Source organism: Rhinolophus ferrumequinum, chromosome 20 (assembly GCF_004115265.2).
Source record: "Rhinolophus ferrumequinum isolate MPI-CBG mRhiFer1 chromosome 20, mRhiFer1_v1.p, whole genome shotgun sequence".
In the NCBI taxonomy this organism is placed as follows: Eukaryota; Metazoa; Chordata; class Mammalia; order Chiroptera; family Rhinolophidae; genus Rhinolophus; species Rhinolophus ferrumequinum.
The window spans coordinates 50,717,647-50,740,028 of record NC_046303.1 but is presented as its reverse complement, the minus strand read 5'-3'; the positions used below and the strand labels follow the sequence as shown (position 1 = coordinate 50,740,028).

The 22,382-nt window shown below is 36.9% G+C and overlaps 1 protein-coding gene and 1 non-coding gene across 5 annotated transcripts in view; both read right to left on the bottom strand.

Moving 5' to 3' along the window:
- The window catches only part of LOC117012155 (B-cell receptor-associated protein 29), a 51,236-nt gene that overhangs the window by 7,930 nt on the left and 20,924 nt on the right, over nt 1-22,382 (bottom strand). For 3 of the 4 annotated variants that reach the window (XM_033088108.1, XM_033088109.1, XM_033088110.1), the window contains exon 6: nt 21,846-21,954. In XM_033088108.1, coding sequence (XP_032943999.1) covers nt 21,846-21,954 — 109 coding nt within the window. Of the gene's footprint in view, nt 1-14,246; nt 14,274-21,845; nt 21,955-22,382 lie in introns of those variants that run through there. The other variant, XM_033088111.1, reaches the window with a different exon arrangement.
- LOC117012606 (small nucleolar RNA U109) lies at nt 18,671-18,800 on the bottom strand. Its single transcript, XR_004421209.1, has one exon. It is a non-coding gene; the product is annotated as a small nucleolar RNA U109 (small nucleolar RNA).

The following is a 22,382-nucleotide window of genomic DNA, read 5'->3' as shown; positions in this document are numbered from 1 at the left end:
CTTCACCTCAAGATGATACACAAAAATGGCTACCTTTTAGCCTTTGTCCATTAAGGAGCTACAGTCTAAATCAGCAGATTACACAGAAGTTTGTGTGTATGTGTGTGTGTGTGTGTTTGTGTGTGATAATTAAGTCAACACATTGTGGAGAAGCTAATAAGCAAATGTGTAGAAGGGAGAAGCACAATATGGACTGGAGAAATTCTGTGACTCTGGAACTAGCTCTATGTACAATTCTGCACATGTAGCCTTTAGACATTCTGCATTTGTAAAACATTTAGGGTAGGGGTTTGAGGAAAGAAAGTGGGATTTACAAATTTAAAAGTCACTTTTTTGGCACAATGAAATGAAATTATAGGTTCTATTTATAATCAATCTGGTAGCCTTTCCTTGTGAGAAGCCATCACATGGCATTTTAACATATAAATATATGTCACTATCAACTAAAATGCCTTCTGTATCGGTACTTTCTAGACAACATTGTCAAATTAACTATCTGCGCTGTTGCACATCTGCGTTGTCCAGCACAGTTGTCACTAGTTACATGTGGCTACTGAGCACTTTAAATGTAGTTAGTGCAACCGAAGAACTGAATTTTAAGTTTTATTTACTTTTAATTAATTTAAATTTTGATTTAAATAGTCATGTGTAGCTAGTGGCTAGCCATACTGGACAGCACAGCTTTATAATTTTTTGCACATCACTTCTAGAGGTCCATACATCTAAATTAGGTATTACGGTTGAATTTGACAAATTTACCGTATCACTTGGTATAGGTATGGGGTAGGTATGGAAGAGAGTTTTGGGAGTGGTTAGAGTTCACCGGGACCACAGCCACAAATACAGATTTATATATTCTTTTCAATTTGGGTTCTACAGGGCACTTCCTAGAGGCTACTTGAGAATATGAAACACAGTGTTATCTTCAGGACCTTACTAAAAAAATTTAAGAGTCTAGACTGCCATTATACAAAAAGCAAAGAAGACTCTACAACCTAATAACATCTGAGTAGCCTATAATGGCGGTTTTAAGAATGTTGGTCAGGAGCTTGTATTGAACAGGAGTTGGACTTAATGTTAAAAACGATTTATGCTTAAATTCTGACATGAATACATTGCTGAGGAAATTGCATAAATCTGAGACATCAACTCATTAGTTCCTTATTAAAAGATACTATTTTTCTCATGAATTGTTAGGAGAGAAAATGAGTCAGGTGGTCTTATGAATCTGTAAAAGGAGCTGGAGAATCACTTGTGCAGCCTCTTCGGAAGTTTCTTCTGATCCCAACTAGTATGAAGCAGCAACAAAACAACTGTAGGCTAATCCTGTTTTTCTGGCACTTACCAAGCCAAGGTATGAACTGTATTTCTTATTTTGTTTTGCATTTCAGTGGATATTAATAAACCTAATGATTACTACCTTACTGAATTTACTTCAATTAGGAGAGGCTGTTGTTGTGTAGGAGCCTTTTGGATTGTTTCCCAGTCCTTTCTCCAGCTCTCATTTTATAAAAATTACAATATTCTGTTCTGGATGCCTTCTGCCTCCTTCTGGAACTGCGTTCGTGACTAAGGGATTATATAAACTTGTTATGTGACATTTAAATATGCTTGTTTTATTTTGAACCACATTATTTTGGAAACAGAATATACAGAAGACATTATTAGACAAGGAGGGTTGAGGTGATACATCTAAGTCACTATTTCAATTTTCCCATCTGCAGAAATGAGTTGCTATCACTTGACAGTGGCTTCATGGAAATGCTAAGATATTTCATGACAATACCGGCCAGATTCAATTAGAAACTCAGTTATGTCCTAATCTTCAGGTACTTTTTGAGGCACATGCATCACTTATTAACAGAGAATAACCTCAATTAATATTACAGTGACACATAGTAATCCATAATGCTTGTAAAATGACATGTAAGCAGGCCAAAAATATGTGTGGTTTTCAAGGTGCCAAACTTCCATTTATGGAGCTATTTGCACAGTGGGAGGAGCTGGTGAGACTAATGCGCTCTGTAAATATTCTGTGTCACTATGATTTCCATGTGCGATAACAGACACTCACTACCAGCTAAGCTCTGCCAGGAAATGGAACAGTTTTAGAGGCACTGGCAGGATACCTAAAGTGGGCTGTGGTACAACAGCTATAAGGACTGCATGAGAGAAAAACATTTTTAATTTGAAAAATTTCCATACATCTAGTGTTAGCTTCTTTCCAGTTTATTTGGTTCTATTTTTGAGAACTTGAGAATGTGTTATGCTGGAGTGACTCAGTACTTGATCCTCACCGGTACTATTCCTTTACCGGTAATCAATCACTAGACCCTGTTTTCATTACGGTTATTTTCCTATATGTCTACATTGTCAGGAACATGTAGGTAAGGTCTGTTTTATTCACCACTTCATCGCCCACTCTCTTTTTTAATTTTATTTTATTTTTATGTATTTTTTTGCCCACTCTCTTTTAACCTCACATCCATGCGTCCTTTGTATCTCCATCGACTCCACTCCACCACTGTCCTCATCCCTGGTTCCTGTTATTCAAATGGACTCCTCACCTCGTTTCCTGGCTACTCGAATTCACTGTCCCCAGTATCGTCAAAGCGATTGCTCCTCTGCACAAAACCTCTCCAACAGTGCCCCAAAATGTTAACATCTACACATGGCATATGAGGCCCTTCACGACGGACTCTGGGCTGACTGCTCAACTTCACCATTGCTTCTATCTTATTTTATGCTCCAGCTGCATTGAGCTCCTTGTAGTAACTGGAAGGGCCATACTCAGTTACACGCTACTCATTTTGTGAAAACATCCTTGCCCATCTCCCTTAACCTCCTTGGCTTTCTCATTCTCTCCCATTTAGTCTGGTTAATTAATATTCATCTTTCAAAATGTCAAGAAATTGTCCTTGATCTCCGCTGTTGGCTTCTACTTCATCTTGAGCTTACCTGTTCTACAGCATTATCATGCTGAAGTGAATCTATGTCCCCACTGCATTATGGACTACTCAAGAAACAGAGTTGTGTCTTGTCTGTTTTGAGCACCCAGCACTATGCCAACCATGTGGTAAGTGCTTAAAACATGTTCCTTAAAGGAAGGAAAGAATGGATAAGTGAAAAGTCTTAGCATTAAGCATCTGAAAAATTTACTTGTATAAAACCAGTTCATTACCTGAAAATAAAATAAAGGTCAGGTCAACAATGAGATGTCATGTTAGTCACCTGATAGGAAACTTGCTTCCAACTAAAAACAGTTATATCTTTAATCAAAAAACAAAATATTCAGGATAGTTGGACAGTCACAAAGCAAACAGACCATTCTTGAAATATTTTGATAAAAATATAATGTTACAAATATCTCATGCTAATTCAGAATTAAAAAAACAAAAACAAAACAGATAGTATAACAGAATCCAGTTCAGTTAAAAAAAAACATAAAACACTCATTCTAGAACTGGGTCAAGACATATATGCAAGACAAGTCTAGAGCATCTTGTACTATCAGAAAATAAGAAAGTACTCAAACAACGATATACAAAACCATCCGCAAGGATGGGGATACATCACAGGGAAACAGGAGCAAACTGAAGAGCTCCCAATGGCCCAAGCTGAAACAACTTGAGCAACAAATAAGTAAAGTAATATTAAATTATAACTCAAAGTACAAAACGAATACCCATGAGTCCATACTGATATAAATGAATAAATAGGGGAGAATAGACACATTTGTGCAGAATAGTTCCAAATAATTTATGGAGATATTCTACCCTCAGGAGGTAGACGTAACTCCCCATTGCTTAAATATGGGCTGAGAAGAGTGACTTTCTTCCAAAGAACACAATATGGAAAGGCGGGGGCAAAGAGTAACTTTACACTACCTGATAAACGACCACAGCCAAGGTCAACATCAACAGTAATAAACCATGTTGGTACGTACTTCTGATGCAGCGATGAAAATGGCATTTTACCTCTGTGACTTTCCTCTTAAATCCATAACCCCACTCTACTCATTAGAAAAACATCAGATAAATTCCAAGAGAAACACTCCACACAATACCTAACGAGTACTTCTCAAAATTGTCAAGGTCATCAAAAATAAGAAGTGTGAGACATTATTATAGCCAAGAGGAGCCTAAGGATGAATACTAAACATAATATGGTATCCTGAATGAAATCCTGTAACAGAAAAAAAGACATCAGGTGAAAACCAAGGAAATCTGAATAAACTATGGACTTCAGTCAATAATAATGTATCCAGGGCCAGCCCGGTGGCTCAGGCGGTTGGAGCTCCACGCTCCTAACACCGAAGGCTGCCAGTTTGATTCCCACATGGGCCACTGCGCTCTCAACCACAAGGATGCCGGTTGGATTCCTCGAGTCCCTCGAGGGATGGTGGGCAGCACCCCCTGCAACTAAGATTGAACACGGCACCTTGAGCTGAGCTGCCGCTGAGCTCCTGGATGGCTCAGTTGGTTGGAGCGCATCCTCTCAACCACAAAGTGGCCGGTTCGACTCCCGAAAGGGATGGTGGGCTGTGCCCCCTGCAACTAGCAATGGCAACTGGACCTGGAGCTGAGCTGCGCCCTCCACAACTAAGACTGAAAGGACAACAACTTAAAGCTGCACGGCACCCTCCACAACTAAGATTGAAAGAACAACAACTTGACTTAGAAAAAAGTCCTGGAAGTACACACTATCCCCCAATAAAAGTCCTGTTCCCCTTCCCCAAAAAAATCTTTAAAAAAATAAAAAAGGCAGTGAAAAAGTGGATAAAGGAAAAGCAGATATCCTAGTAAAGAAGCACAGATTTAATACGTTTCAAGAATATCAAAGTATAGGACATTTAACCTTTATGTATACAACTATGTGTAAAATATTTAAGTTATTTAAGAGAAGGGGCAATATGATTATAAATATCTCAAAAATATTTAAATTAAGGTTCATAGAATAATTTTTATGAAATCATGTATTAGGGTCAGTATGTACAACAGATATAGAAGGGTTGTGAGAATTAAACTTCTTAACAGCAAGGAGAAACCTCTCCTGTTTTCATTAGACTATGAAGAAGGAACTGCTTCTCCTAGTCTCTAAGTGCTCAGAGTCCATGAAACACGAGTCCCTCCCAAAGCTTCCTGGAGTTCAGGACAAAGCTGGTACACATATGAAAGTGCCCCAAGACAAAGGAGTTATTTGGTCCTCTAATCATCAGCTTATGGAATCCGGCATCCGGCATTTTTCTAAGTGCTGGTGATACAATGAAAAGATAGCTAGGGTCTTTGCTCTTCCAACACTCATTTTGCAGTGTGTGTGTGTGTGTGTGTGTGTGTGTGTGTGTGTGTGTAAGATAAAAAGATCAACCAATAGGAATTGAAAAAAAAAAAAGGAGATAACCCAACTAATAGTGAGTGATAAGTGTCATGCAGAAAGTTAAAATAGGGTGATTGGACAGTGAATGACTGTGCAGCTACACTGGACTGAATAGTCAGAAAAAGTTTCTCTAAAAAGGTGAAACTTAAGCTACTATTAGTTCTGTCTACGAAGGGGACCTCGAATGATGATACCCAGTAGCAATGAGCACACCTATGGTCTAAATTTTATTTTCTAAATACCATTCTCCACTTAAAGGAACCAATGCTCACTGGAGAAACGGTGGATTCAAAGGCTGGAGGAGGAAATGTACTAGATAAGCTTGGAATACGTTGTTATACCTGAAAGTTAAGTGCTTATAGAACAGGAGCATGAAAAAAATGGTAATGGCAAAATGATGCAGTTTGAAAAGGCCAAATCTGAGACAATTTGAACACTAAAATGTGCTCGGAATGTATTATAACCCACTGAATATATTAAACAAGCAAACAATTAAATAACTGGAGGAAAAAAAGGAAAGCTCCTCCTTACAACAGAATGGGATCTAACAAATGTAAAAGGAATAAGAAAATTAGAAAATTACCATTTGGAAAATATCAAAGTAATAAGTGAGAGAACAATATAAAGAGAGTCAGAGAAAAGGATAAGGCAAATGTAAGATGTTATCATTTGGATAACTGAGCTAAAGGTACAAGGGAATTTTAAAAATATTACTCTGCATTGTTTCTGTGAGTCTGAAATTACGTCTATATAAAAAAATTAAAAGAAAAAAAGAAATTTGCAATGAAGTAGAGCAGAGAAATGGAGTAGTAACTGGAAGACAAAGGGAAGTTTTTGTTTCTGTTTTTTTGAATAGGAGGTGCCAGAGGATGTTTGTAGGATGACAGGAAGTGAGGGAGTAATTGCAGAACTACATCCTTGAGAAGGGCAGTGGGGATGGGATGGACAGCACTAGAAGAGAATTGACACTTAATCCACTATAATCCAAGGACAGGAAGAGAGTTCAAGCCCAGACAGTAGTTTTGTTGGTGAGAAGATGAAGCTGTCTTATTCATTCTTTGTGCTCACTGAAGCAGGACGGATTCAGAATTTAGAAATGAGATGAAAAGTTCTAAAATAGTTTGGAAGAATGGAAAAGTAAAGATTTTAGAGACGTGCAATAGGGCAGTCATGCAATACTGAGGGCCCATTTGAATTTAGTGACCATTGACTTCAAACAAGAAGTTAGTCCCTCCAGTAATGCTGAGAGACTTGGGTGCAGGTACCAAATAGACAGACGGATATCGGAGTATTACCAGGACTAGGTTCTTGAGACAGGAGAAGGTGGAGAGGGAGAGAAAGGAGGTAAGTAAGTGGTTTGCAAGGACATAATTATGATGAACCATGAAATCTAAGCTGGGTAAGGAGGTAAGAGAGGGCACCCAATTCAGTGTTTGGGGTGAGATTTACTAGCATCTTTCTGGAACACTAAGTGCATCCTGGGACACAGAGCTGATTTGCCTTCATAGCACTTACAATCTAGTAAGAAAAACAAATAAAAACGTAATTTCTATAGAGTACACTATCAAATAAGTGACCCAGCAGGAATACGGAGGCCCAGAAGGAGGCCATTCCACTCAGCCTGAAGGGAGAGAGTTTCAGGGCGGCTTCCCAGAGGTGGCAGCACTGGAGCTGAAGGGAGCATCAGCTATAAAGAAGAGCGAAGAAGACATTAAGGAGACAGACTTGTAGCCCTGGGCAAAGGTGAAAAATAATGAAACAGCACTGTTAAAGAACTGCAAACTATGGTATTTATTAAAGTAGGAGTATAAAACTGATATTGGACCAGGGTGGGGACAAAGCTAGAGATGATGCTGGGGAGCAGGCCACACAAGGCCACGTGTGATCTGAAGAGCGTAAAAGTGACAGACACCAATGAAGAGTTTTCAGTAGTGCAGAGGTATAGTCAGATATGTGGTGCTGAAAATGGCTCTACTGGCATTGTGAAGAAGCCAAACCAATGGCAGAGCTAAAGGGGAACATGTTTTAGAAGACTGCTTGCTCTGCAAGAGGAGGAGCAAACCATTTTGGAATGGAAATAAAACTGCACAAGTGATTATAATACAGAGTAAACGTTAATGGATACAGCTAAATATAGCTCTATTTTTCATATGCAAAAAAGGAGAAATCAATGATTTTTTCTTTTTTTGCATGTGTCTCAATTTCTCTACCAACCACTAGGTTTCCTAGTGCCTGCCCATACCCTCTAGGGTACTGGGAACATGAATGAGGTTTGTGGGTGAAGTGCTTTTGGGTTTAGAAAAGACATGGACTTCAGGCACGCTGGTACTTATAAAGATTATTGGTACTCTGGGCCAGGGAACTGTTAAGTAGGCTTTCCAATTTAATAAATAAAATCAGCCCCACTGTGTATACTGTTGGCAAAAGAAAAAACCCAATAAATGCATAAAGACTTCCTTCATTAACCTTAGTTAGGTTGCTAAGTAATGTATTTAAGAAAACAATTTTGGTTCTGTTACTTAGCAAAGAATAATTATAAACTATATTAATATGTTGGCTTTGTGCTTAAAAAGCAGGATGTACATTTTAGGCAAAGCACTGTGTAAGCATAATTCCAAGCAAATTGCTTGGAAAAGGGTATCCTTTATAAAAGAATTTCATGTGTAAGCAAAAGCAACATGTGGAATCTATAAGAATTACCAACCCATCATATAATTGAGGGAATCAATTTACGTTGATGATAAACAAACTAGTTTTAATATACGTAAGCATGTAATTTCTTAAGTTATCTGATCAATATACATTCAACAAGCACCTAGGTACACAGCAAAATTTTTAACAATATTAACAGCAGAAGCAAATCTTTTTTAGCATCATCTCATTTATACAGAAAAAGGTTCTCTTCTTTATTTGAAGACCCTAAATAGGGATCAGCAAACTATTTCTGTAAAGGGCCAGATAGTAAGTACTTTTAGTCTACTTAACTCTGCAGCCACAGAAAGTAAGTTAATGAACGATTGTGGCTTTGTTCCAATAAAATGTTATTTATAAAAACAAGGCAGCGGGCTGGACGTGGCCCCTAAGCCATAGTTTGCTGACCCATTCTATACCAACACTTGTAAATTTTATCAGTTTCTCTTAAATTATAAATTTACTCAAAATAACTACAAACTATCAGAACATGAGAAGATGGTCCAAATTATACTGGAAATTTTAAGAAACCTCCTAATAAGTTTCCCATTTTAGCTCTCTCAATTTTCCTTATAGAACGAACAAAGGCTATCTATACTGATAGGGGATGTTGCAGTAAGATTTAATTAGTTTTAGGAAGAAAAGGTTTTTCCTCCTTTAATTTTCCAGCTCATTTTTCTAGCTTACTGCTTTCTATCCATTTTAAAAATGACCGAGTCAGGAACCAAGAGGGATAATTTAGATGAGAAGATGATGAGTTCAATTTTGGATATGTTGATTTGAGATTGGCTGGATTTTCACGTGCCCCCATCAAGCAACCTCTAAAGCAAAAACTCATGCTCTAGCTTCTAAAGATAAACTAACTCATCTCATTGGTATTTATGACCTTTAAACATTGGCCAATTAAAACACCCTGGGCCCAATCAATATATTTCCAAGACACCCACAGAAAAATTGCTGCTATTATTGCCCTTTGGTTTTATAAACCAACCCCAGATTTAATTAGCAAACGAACATCTCAGACATCTACACTGCATTTTCTTATTGATCAGGTTTTGAGAGGTCTTTTCATCTTTTTCAATTTAGAAACTTGTAAAAGATTCTATCTTAAACTTGACAATATTACGATATACAAAAAAGGCAAATGGATTTGGAAGGTTAGACATAGACAGTGTCAGAAAAATCATCCCTAAACCTGAGAAACATGTTTGAAATTAGTTTTGACATCAATTTTTAGATTAACAGTTAAAGTCTAAACTTTTCTTTCTTGCTTCAGTTATTCCCTATTTAACATGTAAAGTTTTTGAACAGAAATAATAATAATAATAAATAATAATACCTAGCAATTAAGTTGTAACACAGACGAGACACTGGGCCACGTGCGGTGTGTATGCAATGACTCTGTGAAGAACTACAGTTTACAGTAACTTCCCCAAGATCACAGAGAGGCTAATAAGTGAAAGCCAGTCTTAAACTAAGTCTGAGTAACTTTAAACTCCACATTCCCAAATTCCAGTTAGCTTTCACCATCTTTAAACAAATACACTGTGAAAGAGAATTCTGAAATAGATTTAAACATTTCAGAGTTATTTTATTCTCTTTTTTCTAATCTCTGTCCACAAATTATTTGGCAAAAGACTGTTTCTGGCTCTGTATTTTCTTGCTAAAAATCTGCTGCTGCCTCTGTCTTACTTCAGAACAAATTTTGGACTTCTAAGCGTGGTCCTCATGGATGGCTGCCGCTGCCTACCATCTTGTCTCTGCTCTCACAGCCTCATCAGTTCCACTCGGCCCTGCCATAACCCATAATCTCAGGCACAGGGGCCTTTCATCCTTGTTCATGTGTGTCCCGAGGCGACGGGAAGACACTGTTTCTGAAATCCCTCTCATTCCCCAGATTCAGCTCAAATGACACCTCCCCATGAATTTTTCCTCAACTGCCAGTAAAACCATCACTCTCTCCTCTGTTCTACCAAAGCCCTTTGTATTATACCTTTACTTTGGCTTTTATCATCTCTTGCCTGACATTTTTGTTGTCAGTGAATCTGTCTACTTTTCTCACTAGACATCCTTGAGGACGTAGATGACAATGTATTCATCTTGGTATCCCTCAGAGCATCCAGGACAATACTTTGTACACAGTTAGTGTACAAAGTTCATCCATGGAACTAGCAGACACTCCATGTTGCTATGTATTACGTTGGTGCAAAAGTAATTGCAGTTTTGCAATTATTTTTAACCTTTTAAACCGCAATTACTTTTGCACCAACCTACCGTTGTTTCCCTATAAATAAGACCTAGCCGGACCATCAACTCTAATGCGTCTTTTGGAGCAAAAATTAAGACCCGGTCTTAATATATGTATAATATATAATATATAATATATAAGACCGGGTCTTATTATTAATTTTTGCTCCAAAAGACGCATTAGAGCTGATGGTCCAGCTAGGTCTTATTTTGGGGGAAACACGATAATACAATCTCTGTAATATGCAACCCTGCAGGAGCACACAGCCATCTGCAGAATCCCGAATCCCAGGAACTGATCCTATAAGAAATGTTGAGGAGTACTTGGTTCGTGAAGGTTGCAGGGCATTCTACAAAGCTGAAGAATATGCTATTGTTACTCCCCCAGGGTAGAGAGCAAAGGGGTAAATGTTTCCAGGAAAATCACTGCATGAAGACATACTGAAACGACACATATGAAATATAAATCTTCAGAAGTGTTGAATAAAGTTAACCTTTGACAGCAATGTCTTACCAACAATTAAGAAAGTGAAACCAGATGGAGAGGGAGGAAGTGAAGGAAAATACTGTCAGATTTCTTCTGAAGATCAAGTTGCAAAAATCAATGAAGCAGTTCTGGGAGAGAGGACGGAGCATGGCTGAGCAATACAGTATTGGCTTCTCAAGTTGCAGTTTCCTCATGTATCCCAACTTCCTCCAACTCACATTCGCCACATAGTTTTCATACACTCTATTCCTTTGTGCAATTTCAAAATATCTTTCAAAGGGTAAAATTTTAGAAGAAAATTTTATAATTACACGTAGCATTTTTTTTCACTATACCTTCTAGACCATGAGTAAGCTTAACATTATTAATGCACACTGAAAAGTAAGGTATCACCTAGAATCTAGAAAATCTTTAATAATGAAATGATTGAGAATTAAATGATCAGAGGTGAATAGCTATCAGGTAAACCTCTGACAATTCTAATCAGCCTAATCCTCAAACATTGGTATGTGTGTTCAGGTTTTTTCCTTCTTACTTAACACAGTGTTCCTTGACTAGGAATCACCAACTCCTTGATTTAACCATCAGGTCCATATGTATGATGGTTTAGGCAGGGGTGTCCAAACTTTTTTCAACGTTTTTTACCAAGGACCATATGCGGTAAAATACACAAACAGCCGGGCCACTCATTTGAGGTGAAGTACATATTGCCTCACCTGGTTTATTTAAGTAAACTAAATATATTTTTGGAATTTGCTGTGGGTCAATTAACAATGGATTGCAGGCCGCAGTTGGCCGGCTGCAGTTTGGACACCCCTGGTTTAGAGTCTTTCTTGAGACTACCTTTCTTTCAAGCTTAAAACTTGTATTTCCAACTGTTCTTTGGGTATTTCACTAGGTTATTCTGATAGCCCCTTAAACTCTGCATATTTGTAACAAAATGCATTATTTCTGCTTCCCCTCTCACCAAATAAAAGAAAGCACTCCACTTCTCCTTTGGTTCAGACTGTAGTTAAAAGCATCACCTACTGAGCCCCTCCCAAGAGGCCCCAGAACCAACACACCCTGTGGCCAGCTTCAGACCACATGAGAGCACCACCCAACCACCTCCACAAACGACACACCCAAAGGGCAGAATGGGCAGGCACCAGAGTCCTGCTAAAGCGAATCCTGCTCTATAGGGTCAGCCCCTGCACAACAATTCCTCTACTGTAGTCACGGCCAGTCCTTACAATCAATCAGCCCAAGGATCAGGCCCTTCCATCAATGTCCAAACAGCAACCAAGGCTCAACTACAACAGGAGGGCACACACAACCCACACAAGGGACACACCTGAAATACTGGACTAAAGTCACCAGGGAGATGGTGCCACTGGATCCCACAGAACACCTACTACATAAGGCCACTCTACTAAGACTGGGAAATGTATCAGCCCTACCTAATATATAGAAACAAACACAGGGAGGCAGCCAAAATAGGGAGACAAAGAAATATGTCCCAAATGAAAGAACAGAACAAAACTCCAGTAAAAGAACTAAAATGGAGACAAACAATCTACCAGATGCAGAGTTCAAAACACTGGTTGTAAGGATGCTCAATGAACTTAGGGGAAGAGTAGATGAACGCAGTGAGAACTTTAACAAAGAGATAGGAAACACAGACACTGAGATAGAAAACATAAAAAAGAACCAGTCAGAAATGAAGAATACAATAACTGAAATGAAGACTACATTAGAGGGAATCAACAGTTCAATAGATGAATCAGAGGACTGAATCAATGATTTGGAAGACAAGCTAGCAGAAAACACCCAATCAGAACTGCAAAAAGTAAAAAGAATCCAAAAAAATGAGGATAGTTTAAGGGGTCTCTGGGACAACATCAAGCGTATCAACATTTGCATCACAGAGGTACCAGGAGAAGAGAGCAAGGAATTGAAAACCTATTTGAAGAAATTATGATAGAAAACTTCCCTAACCTGGCAAAGGAAATAGACATATAAGCCCAGGAAGCACATAGTCTCAAACAAGAGGAACCCAAAGAGGCCCACACCAAGATACATCATAATTAAAATGCCAAAAGTTAAAGACAAAGAGAGAATCGTAAAAGTGGCAAGAGAAAAGCAGGTAGTTACCTACAAGGGAGCTCCCATAAGACTGTCAGCTGATTTCTCAACAGAAACGTTGCACACCAGAAGGAATTGGCATACAATACTCAAAAGTGATGAAAAGCAAGGACCTACAACCAAGACTACTCTACTCAGTAAGGGTATCATATAGAATCAAAGGAGAGATAAAGAGCTTCCCAGACAAGAGAAAACTAAAGGAATTTATAAATGTTAAAAGGGACTTTTTTAAGAAGAAAGGGGGGAGGAAAAACATATATAAATATGAATAATAAAATGGCAATTACTATGTACCTATCATTAATCACTCTAAATACACATGGATTTAAATGCTTCAATCAAAAGGTAGCGTGGCTGAATGGATTAAAAAACAAGACCCGTACATATACTGTCTACAAGAGACCCACTTCAAATTGAAAGACACACACATACTAAAAGTAAAGGGATGGAAAAAGATGTATCATGAAAATGGAAACAAACAAACAAAAAGCGGAAGTAGTAATACTTATATCAGACAAACTAGACTTTAAAACAAAGGCTATAACAAGAGACAAAGAAGGACCCAGCAATTCTACTTCTTGGTATTTATCCGAAGAAACCTGAAACACTAATTCGAAAAGACATGTGCATCCCTATGTTCATTGCAGCATTATTTACAACAAGCAAGATACAGAAGCTACCTGAGTGTCCATGGATAGATGAATGGATAATGAAGAGATGGTTCGTATATACAATGGAATATTATTACTCAACAATAAAAAAACGAAATCTTGCCATTTGTGATAACACGGATGGAGCTAGAAGGTATTTTGCCAAGTGAAATTAGTCTGACAGAGAAAGACAAATACCACATTATTTCACTTAATGTGGAATCTGGAAAAAACAACAACAAATGAACAAAACAGAAACAAACTCACAGAGAACATTTTGTTGGTTGTCAGACTGGAGGAGGTTTAGGGGGATAGGTGATAAAAGGGAAGGGATTAAGATGTGCAAACTGCCAGTTAGAAAAACAGTCATGGGGATATAAAGTACAGCATAGGGAATATAGTCAATAATACTGTAATAATTGTACACTATCAGATGGGTACTAGACTTATTGGGGTGATTATGTCGTAAATTATAGAGATGTCTAATTACTATGTTGTACACCTGAAACTAATACAATATTGTAGGTCAACTGTAACTGAAAAATAAAAAAATATATATTAAAAAAAAAAGCATCACCTACCTAGTCAACCAAATTAGAAAACTGGAGTCATCTTAAACTTCTACTTTTCCTCATTTCCCAAATCTTATTGATTCTGCATGCTTCCTAAAATCTCTCTTTAGATGAAATTTCACCACCCTGGGGACAGACATAAGATTCCATAAGTTTCCAGAAAGCAAAACAAAGTAAAACAGGTCATATACAGAAAGGATCGGAGATTGGAATGACTCTGGATATGTCAACAGAAACAATCAAAACCAGAAGATAATGGAGCAATGCCTTCAAATTTCCAAGGTTAAACATTTTTCAACCAATAGTGAGGCTAAAATAATGATAATGGTTTTCAGAAATAATGATTTTCAGAAAATAATGATTTTTAGACATCATGGCTTCAAATTGTTTACCTTACATATACTCTTTCTCAGGAAGCTAGTGGATGATATGCTCTACCAGAAGGAGGGAGTAAACAGAAAGTGGAAAACGTGGAATCCAGGAAAGCGGGCAGCAACACCAGAAAGATACAAAAGGGTAACCATAATGATGATGAATAGATATATAGTCATAATAATTTGATGTAAGAAAAATTGGTAAGTTTACATTGTAAGGATGAGGGGATGGGAAGTGTGTGTGAGGAGTTGGGTGAGATAAGAGAGCCGTCCCGAGTCCTAAGTCCTTCTCTTCTATATAAGAAAGTCAATGACAACATCCCATACAGTGAAAGATCAAGAAATAACTACCTAAACACTGTGTTTAGAAAGCTGGAGGTGCGTATCGGAAGAAATAGCTAAACGAGTTGAATAGTTGCTTCTGGGGATGGGCTCCTGGGGACTGCTGTTTTTCATTTTAAGTCTTGTAGTACTATTTGACTTTTAAGATTATGTATATGTAAAACTTTCATAAAAATAAAAAAGAAATAGAAATATATATGACTACTTTGTATGATAATCCCATAAGCAAAAGCTCTCAGAGCTGCAAAGATCTCTAGAGGTCTAGTCTCATTTTTAATTTCCCTAATATTTATAATGAAAAGAAAATGCTGGTTTCTCTACTCAAATCATTTCTCCTTTCCTGCAGAGTTTTGTCATTCCATATCAATGGTTCCAATAGATGTTATAAACAAACAACCACGCTGTAACACTCGTGAGAAATGATTACGTTTACTGTCATATACCCTTTCCTGTCCCAATGTCCAATCCAACGGACTTACACATTTAAGGTTTGTGGCCCCATTCCACATGACACACTTGGGTTACGAGCTAATGGATTGGTGAAACATGTCAGGCCCTGTCCTTATGGTTCCACGACCACAGGAAATATTTTTCCAATGTCAGAAATATGGTTTCATGAACCACTTGCTGAACTTCAGGCTGGAAGAAGGGAAGTTAGGGTGAAAACTTTTCTCTTGTGTATACACATAATAGAATACTGCTCTGCCATAAGAAAAGATGAAATACTGCCATTTGCTACAACATGGATGGATCTTGGGATGGTAATGCTAAATGAAATAAATCAGACGGAAAAAGTTGAGAACCACATGACTTCACTCTTGTGTGGGGTATAAAACGGAAAGCAACAGAGGAACAAGACAAGCAAATAAACAAAAACTCATACACACAGACAACATTTTAGTTGTTACCAGAGGTAAGGGGGGAGGGCGGATGGTAGAAGAGGGCAAAGGGGGTCAAATACATGGTGATGGAAGGAGAACTGATTGGGTGGTGAGCACACAATGCAATATATAGATGATGTATTACAGAACTGTACACTTGAAACCTGTGTAGTTTTCTTGACCACTGTCACCCCGATAAATTTTAATTAAAAAAAAAAATTGGAAAACAAAAAGTTTCCTCTCATGAAAAATAAATATAATTTTAAAGGTCAAAAAGCCAACAATGAAAATAGTTCCTGAGGGTCACTTCTCCTTAATTACATTATTTGGAGATATACAGACATTTAAGGTTGACTAGTCCATTCCCTCATTTTATAGAAAACTGGCCTAAAAAGAGTCAGTGACTTGATCAAGACTAGCAGTGTATTTTCACAGACTTTGCCATGTAACTTAGCATAAGGTTAAACAACTTCTAATATTTAGTATCTATTCTCAAAGTAAAGTTGAGAGTAGAGTGAGTTAATTAGATAATTTAAGCCAAAAAACTACTGCCTTGGGTTACACCTGGATATTTGGGAGCTGTTTTTCTTTTAAACCATAAAAATCTATCGTTTTTCACTGTTACAAATAGAAGAAATTCTTTACAGAAATTAGTTTAAACTCCACAAAACAAACTTCATTGTCATAACCCTTATGAAGAGTCTGGTGGTTTTTTTTTCCCCAGTTGAAAATGTTTTCAGATTAGAGTTGTCCAGCTTAATTTCTGTATCTCACTTGGTGGTAAACATAAACCTGATATAATTACTATATTTACTGTGAAGGCCTTTAGCGATCATGCATATCTAGGTGGGGAATAAGACAGCAGGGAAAAACACCTAAGCATTCTAATTAATTATCCCCTCAATCTCTTAGGGGCTCCATCAATGGGCCTGTAAACTTTACAGCATTATCTTTGATTGTATCCTAGGGTGACATAGCAACTTCTGACACACCAGTTTGCTATATGCTTTGCTCTTCTCACAATAGTAATGTCATTTCATTCATTTTCCTGCCAATGTACGTGTCCATCAACAGAGGATTGTGCTTGATTACAATCTTATCATCTGCAACATTCCTGGATTCAGTATGCACTTAGCACTCTCCATGGTTTTGGTAGACTAACAAAAGTATCACACAGAGGAAATGAATCACAGTCATTTTGTGTATATATGTTGGATCCACCCATCTGGACTATAAACTCTTTAGGGAAGAGACTGTTTTCTCTTGCTTTAATGCCCCTCTGTAGAGATTATAAAAGCTTTTTCTCAGGGTAGCTAGCATCAGTTACGTGTGCTGGTATTGTCAATGATATTTAAAGTATCCTTGAATTTCTGTCTTAGGTTACTATGTTCCCCACAGCTATTTCGCCTGGACACTGGGGGACACAAATGGTTTATTGTACATGTACAGGCCCTGGGAATGGATAAGAAGCTCACAGAAAAGTATCACAACTAAATGGGAAAATAACAGAAGGCCAAACAGGATACAATGTCACCATGATATATTAGGACCAGGAACAGTAGTCTTAGAGCAAGCAAGCACCTTTCTTCTGGTTTGACAATAATATCAACCACATGTGGAGATGATATAAACTAATAAATGGTAATACATTCTTTATTGAAAAAAAACAAACCCCCAAAACCTAAGATCTGAAACCAACTGAGAAGATGGGTCATATATTTTATTTGCTTTACGTAATTAACATGCTATTCATTACACATAGCCTACTGTCATATCCATCAAACAAACCATACTATTCTTTTTAAATACGGTGTTTTCTTCAGTTAATAAAAGAAAGGAAGCAGCTGTCAAAGAAGCAGAAATGTCCATATAAACAGAGCAGGGAAATCATTTTTTTCTTATTCAAAACATAAAAACTCATTAAAAGGTAATAAGGCAAAAAATATAGTATGACCAAAACTACCAAATTTTTAAAAGCATCAACAATTTTATAGTAAGATGGTGGCTTTGATGTAACTGCAAGTTACAGATAATTCAGTTCATGGCCATAAGAATTACAACTGTAAAACATGCTGAGGTTGGACTTTGAGAATTTATTTTTAGAGAGAGAGAGACGGTTCAAATAGTTCTTTTAAGGAACTGGAAACCCAGTTTTAAATTTGTATAAAAAGCACATGTCTTATTCTTGTTTAAGATTTAAGACTCAAGAGGCAGGAATTTAGGGTTACTCGTATATAGAACTGTAATTCCTCTGTAATTTTCTCTCTTGTCTCAATGTTTAATTTCTCCTGAAAAGCACTCCAACTATTTTCACTCCCAGATCCCTGTGTTAGTATGACTTATCACTAGAATTAGAGGATGATGACTTTTTTCCCTTTTTACGCTAAAATCTTCAAGGGTAGTGAAATTGGTCTGTAAAATGAAATGTTAGCTCGTTTCAAGGTGAGCCACGGTGATATGGAAGTATTTATCCAGGAATTATCAACTAGATTAAAAAGGATTAGAAGGTTCTGTTTCCTGTTCCAAATCTAAGGTCCTTGTTATAGCTGCCAATACTTAGGTGTACAGATGGGCTTTTACATTCACTTTCTGTTCTGTTTGTATACACTTTGTTTAGGAGACATTAAAAATTTGCTTTATCCTCAACTGGAATGCTACTTAAGAACAGTTTTAATTAAGTTCCATGTTAAACAGTTTTGCCATGAATGAATTATTTGAAAAGTTCTTTAAAAAATTGTTGACAGAGAAAAAGAACCAGAAAACAAGGAAGAAGAATGAAGGGAAGGAAGAAGGGAGGAAGGGAAGAAAGAAAGGGAAGGACAAAAACGAAGGACAGGAAGAGGAGGAAGGGGAAGGGAGAAAGGAAGGAAGAAAGAGAATAAAGACAGGGTCAAGAAATTTGCCCTACCTTTCTTTTTCTTTCCCTTTATGTAGGAGAAATATATTAGTGCTCAAGCTCTACTGTAAGACGCAGCCCTGAGAACTTTTTTAAGGCAGCATGTTTTGAGTATATTCCTGCTCCTGAAAGTATGAAGAGTAGACACTGCCACATGCAGTTCCATCATTTTTAAAATCCTATCTACCTTTACCACTGCCTGGATACACACGATGATTACATGGTGCATATTTCCTCCAGTTATAAGAATAATATCGAGACAGTATTTATTTATAAGAAAAAATACAGTGGCTATCCTGAAAGAGTCCTTTGAAGCCAATCTCCTTGGGTGTAGGTTTTCCACTACATACAAGATCTATTTTCATTATGAAAGCATGTGAGTTCTGTAAATTCTTCAAAGCTTAAGTTCTCATTTTTCATGGCAGTGCCATTTCCCAATTATTCCACACACTGGGACATCAGAACTATTGTTAAACAGATCATTAAAAACGACAGATCAGGTCCTCACACCTAAGTTAGTGCTGAGTAGAAATTAAGTGCTTGTGGAGGTGCACACTTTTGGATCCCTAGGGTCATGGTACTGCCTTCAAAGAGGTAATTTACGGAGTCTGGTCAAAATCTGAGTTGGTGGTTAAAAACTGGTAGAGTTTGGCACTACTGATACAGTGTTCTTAATACCTGCCTTCAGAATACTACTTTTCCAACTTGGGGCTAACCAGCTAGAAAAACGTTTGTATTTACGCTTTATTTCTACTAATATGCTTTGGAGAAAATGTTTCACTTAAAGAAACAGCAAGGGTAAAACAAATTGCATGGAAAATACTCTATTTACCCCTATTAAAAAAGTAAACCACAATGCTTTTCTACCCGATTTTCAAATATGAAAGAATTTTCTGAAACATTTCTTAAGCACTGTCGGCGTTAACACTCTCAATCTTTAGAAATCAGTTAATATTTTTGAATGGTACTATGTACAAAGCATTTTGCTGCTAAATTCATCCAAATATTGTACTATTACTTTATGTAATTTCTTAGTTCTTGCCTTAATGAATATGAGCAGTGTAAGTCAAGAGAACATAGCCAAGGAGATATATATATATATATATATATATATATATATATATATATATATATATACATAGTGTGTATATGTGTACACACACACACACACACACGTCCTTTAGAAATGGAACTTTGATCTGCTCAAGGTCATTAATAATGTTACCTAAATAACTTTGGGTAAATACAATGTGTTCATAAAATACTACACCCCTTGTAGGAACCCAACAGGACATACTCAAACAGGTAAAATCTGCTTTTATCCCAACACTGATTCACTTTGAAAGCAGCTTGGCAGTCTACACTTCAAACACAGAAGCTGGTATTGTCTTGTTATCCGATTACAAACACAATGCCTATATTATCAAAGAGTTTATTTTCTCCAAACATCTAAATTGTCTGAAAGAAATACTGAATTTCTTTATGTTGCTCTAAAATGATGCGGTTAGGGTTATAGCTCAGACTTGTGAAGTAAAGGCTCAAAATTTCTCAAAGATGCAATTTTTGAAAGGTAGAAGAAACTAATCTGGCCAGGGCGGAGAGGCATAGCACGGCACACAATTTATTCCTGTTTTTCATTTTTGTACCACCCAGCTTACAACATAAGAAAAAGAATCCTTGGCAGATGTGAAAAAAAGAAAGATTTGGAAACAATTTTTAAAAACTAATTAAAGGTATTTTGAAAATAGTCCCTTGCATTCTTCAGAAGGATTAGCAGTAATATTTTGTGTTGGGCACAAAAAAGAACACTTTCTCTTCTAAGATCTCTAACATAGAGGGCAGGTGATTACTAGATTTATTTTCATACAAATACGAAAACTTCTTGATCATGTTCCAAACCTTTTGGAATTGCAGAAAAGCCAACAGCACCAACTCCGACGAGATTTTAACTTTTGGGCTGTATTGTAGCTGCCACTTTGTCTAGAAGAGTAACTTACTTAGTTTTTAACTAACTGCCTCTAAACTATCTTCTGATTTTCTTTTTTCACTTTAAATAAGTAGAAAGTGACTAAAAAATTTTATATCACATGAAATATCCCATTAATTTTTTTTAGAGAATTAGCTTTTATCTTCAGACTTTCCATCTCAAATTGAAATACATCGTGATGATGTAAACTCTATCCAAACAATGCAAATAGATTATTGATTTGCAAGTTATATTACAGAGAACTTCAATTATGCCGAGGCCTATTTAAAAAATTTAAATTTACAAATGGCATAAAGTAGGTCCTTGATTCAATCATTGAACATTCTCCAATGTACCTCCAACATTCAAGTAGTGGAAGAGACTTGAAACTGGAGGTCTATGCACTGATCATTATCTTAACTGACTGGCTGAGGTTCCCCAGTGTCTGGACAACATCGAGGAATATCTGTTACAAGCAGGAATGTTGCCTGGGGTCAAACCATAAACTTGAACAGTTTCCTGGGATGATGTTGGACTTGGTTTATCTACTTTTCTGTGTTATGCGGCTGCAGGCAATAATAATTTGTTCTTTAGCTAAGATGAAGAACATACTAGCAGAATTATTTTTCAAAAAACAAAAAATGTAGAAGAAATAGCTCCCTCCAGGGAAATGAAGATAGGATGCTCCACTCCAATCCTCATCGCAATGTGTTTTGGAATGAGACATTCCATTCCAGACTGTTCTTATTCTATAAGAACATCCCAGATTGTTCTTATTCTATGTCTTTCCATTTCTTTCAAGGAATGTTCTCCTTATATCTGGCAGGTAGGAAATACTAGGGCTAGAGATCAGCAATATTTTCTTGTAACCAAAACCGTCTCCCTGAGATTCCTTCTTTCAAAGGAGCAATATACTATGATAGAAAAATGTGATTTATCTTCCAAAAATGTGTTTACAAGCAACTTTTCAGGAACATAGTTCTTTTGCTAAGGCAGGAACATCTGTATTTACAACACAGATCTGAAACACCTACATGTTTTCCCGTATAACAGAGCATGTTTCTCTTGGCTGAAACAATGTTTTAACTTCATATTTGAGCAGGAATTTATAAATAGGTCACTCTTGGTATTTTAGCCAGAAGAACATTAAGCCATTATTTTTGTTTTAGGGAAAACAGCGAAGTGCAACAGCATAAGATCTCATTCTCTTTCTACTTTGGCATATGCACACAAAGTTACCAGCTGAAGTCTTCTTTAATTCAGATTTCAGTTTTTCCTGGTCTTCTACCAGTTTTTTATTTTCTGCTTCCAAAATATATTCCTCTTCCTTGTTATAGTTTTTCAAGAGCTATAAGAAAAGAGAGTTATAAAAGAAGTAAGCTTAGACTGCAATAGCCAGACATTCTTCCAGGAAATAGGCTGAGTAACGTTTTTAAAATTATTGGTCTTTATTCTTTGTCTTTTTAGTATTGTATAATTTTCTACAATGTCGTTTCACTAACAGAAACTTGACATTTGGCAAACACACAAAAAAGATTTCTCCTTACAATGGTTGAACTCTCTGAATGAAAATAACAAGAGTTTCTGGTTGAGCTACGATTAAAATTATATATTCAAAAGTATTTAGGTAAATAATGTGACTGTCTTTTCCTCAATTAAGTGTGTAATGCAAACCTAAGGAAAAAAACATTACTGAGGATATTAATTGGAAAACTATTAGGCTCCAGTTGCAGCGCTGTCTACTCAGACTATGTTTATACAGATGAATATAAATGT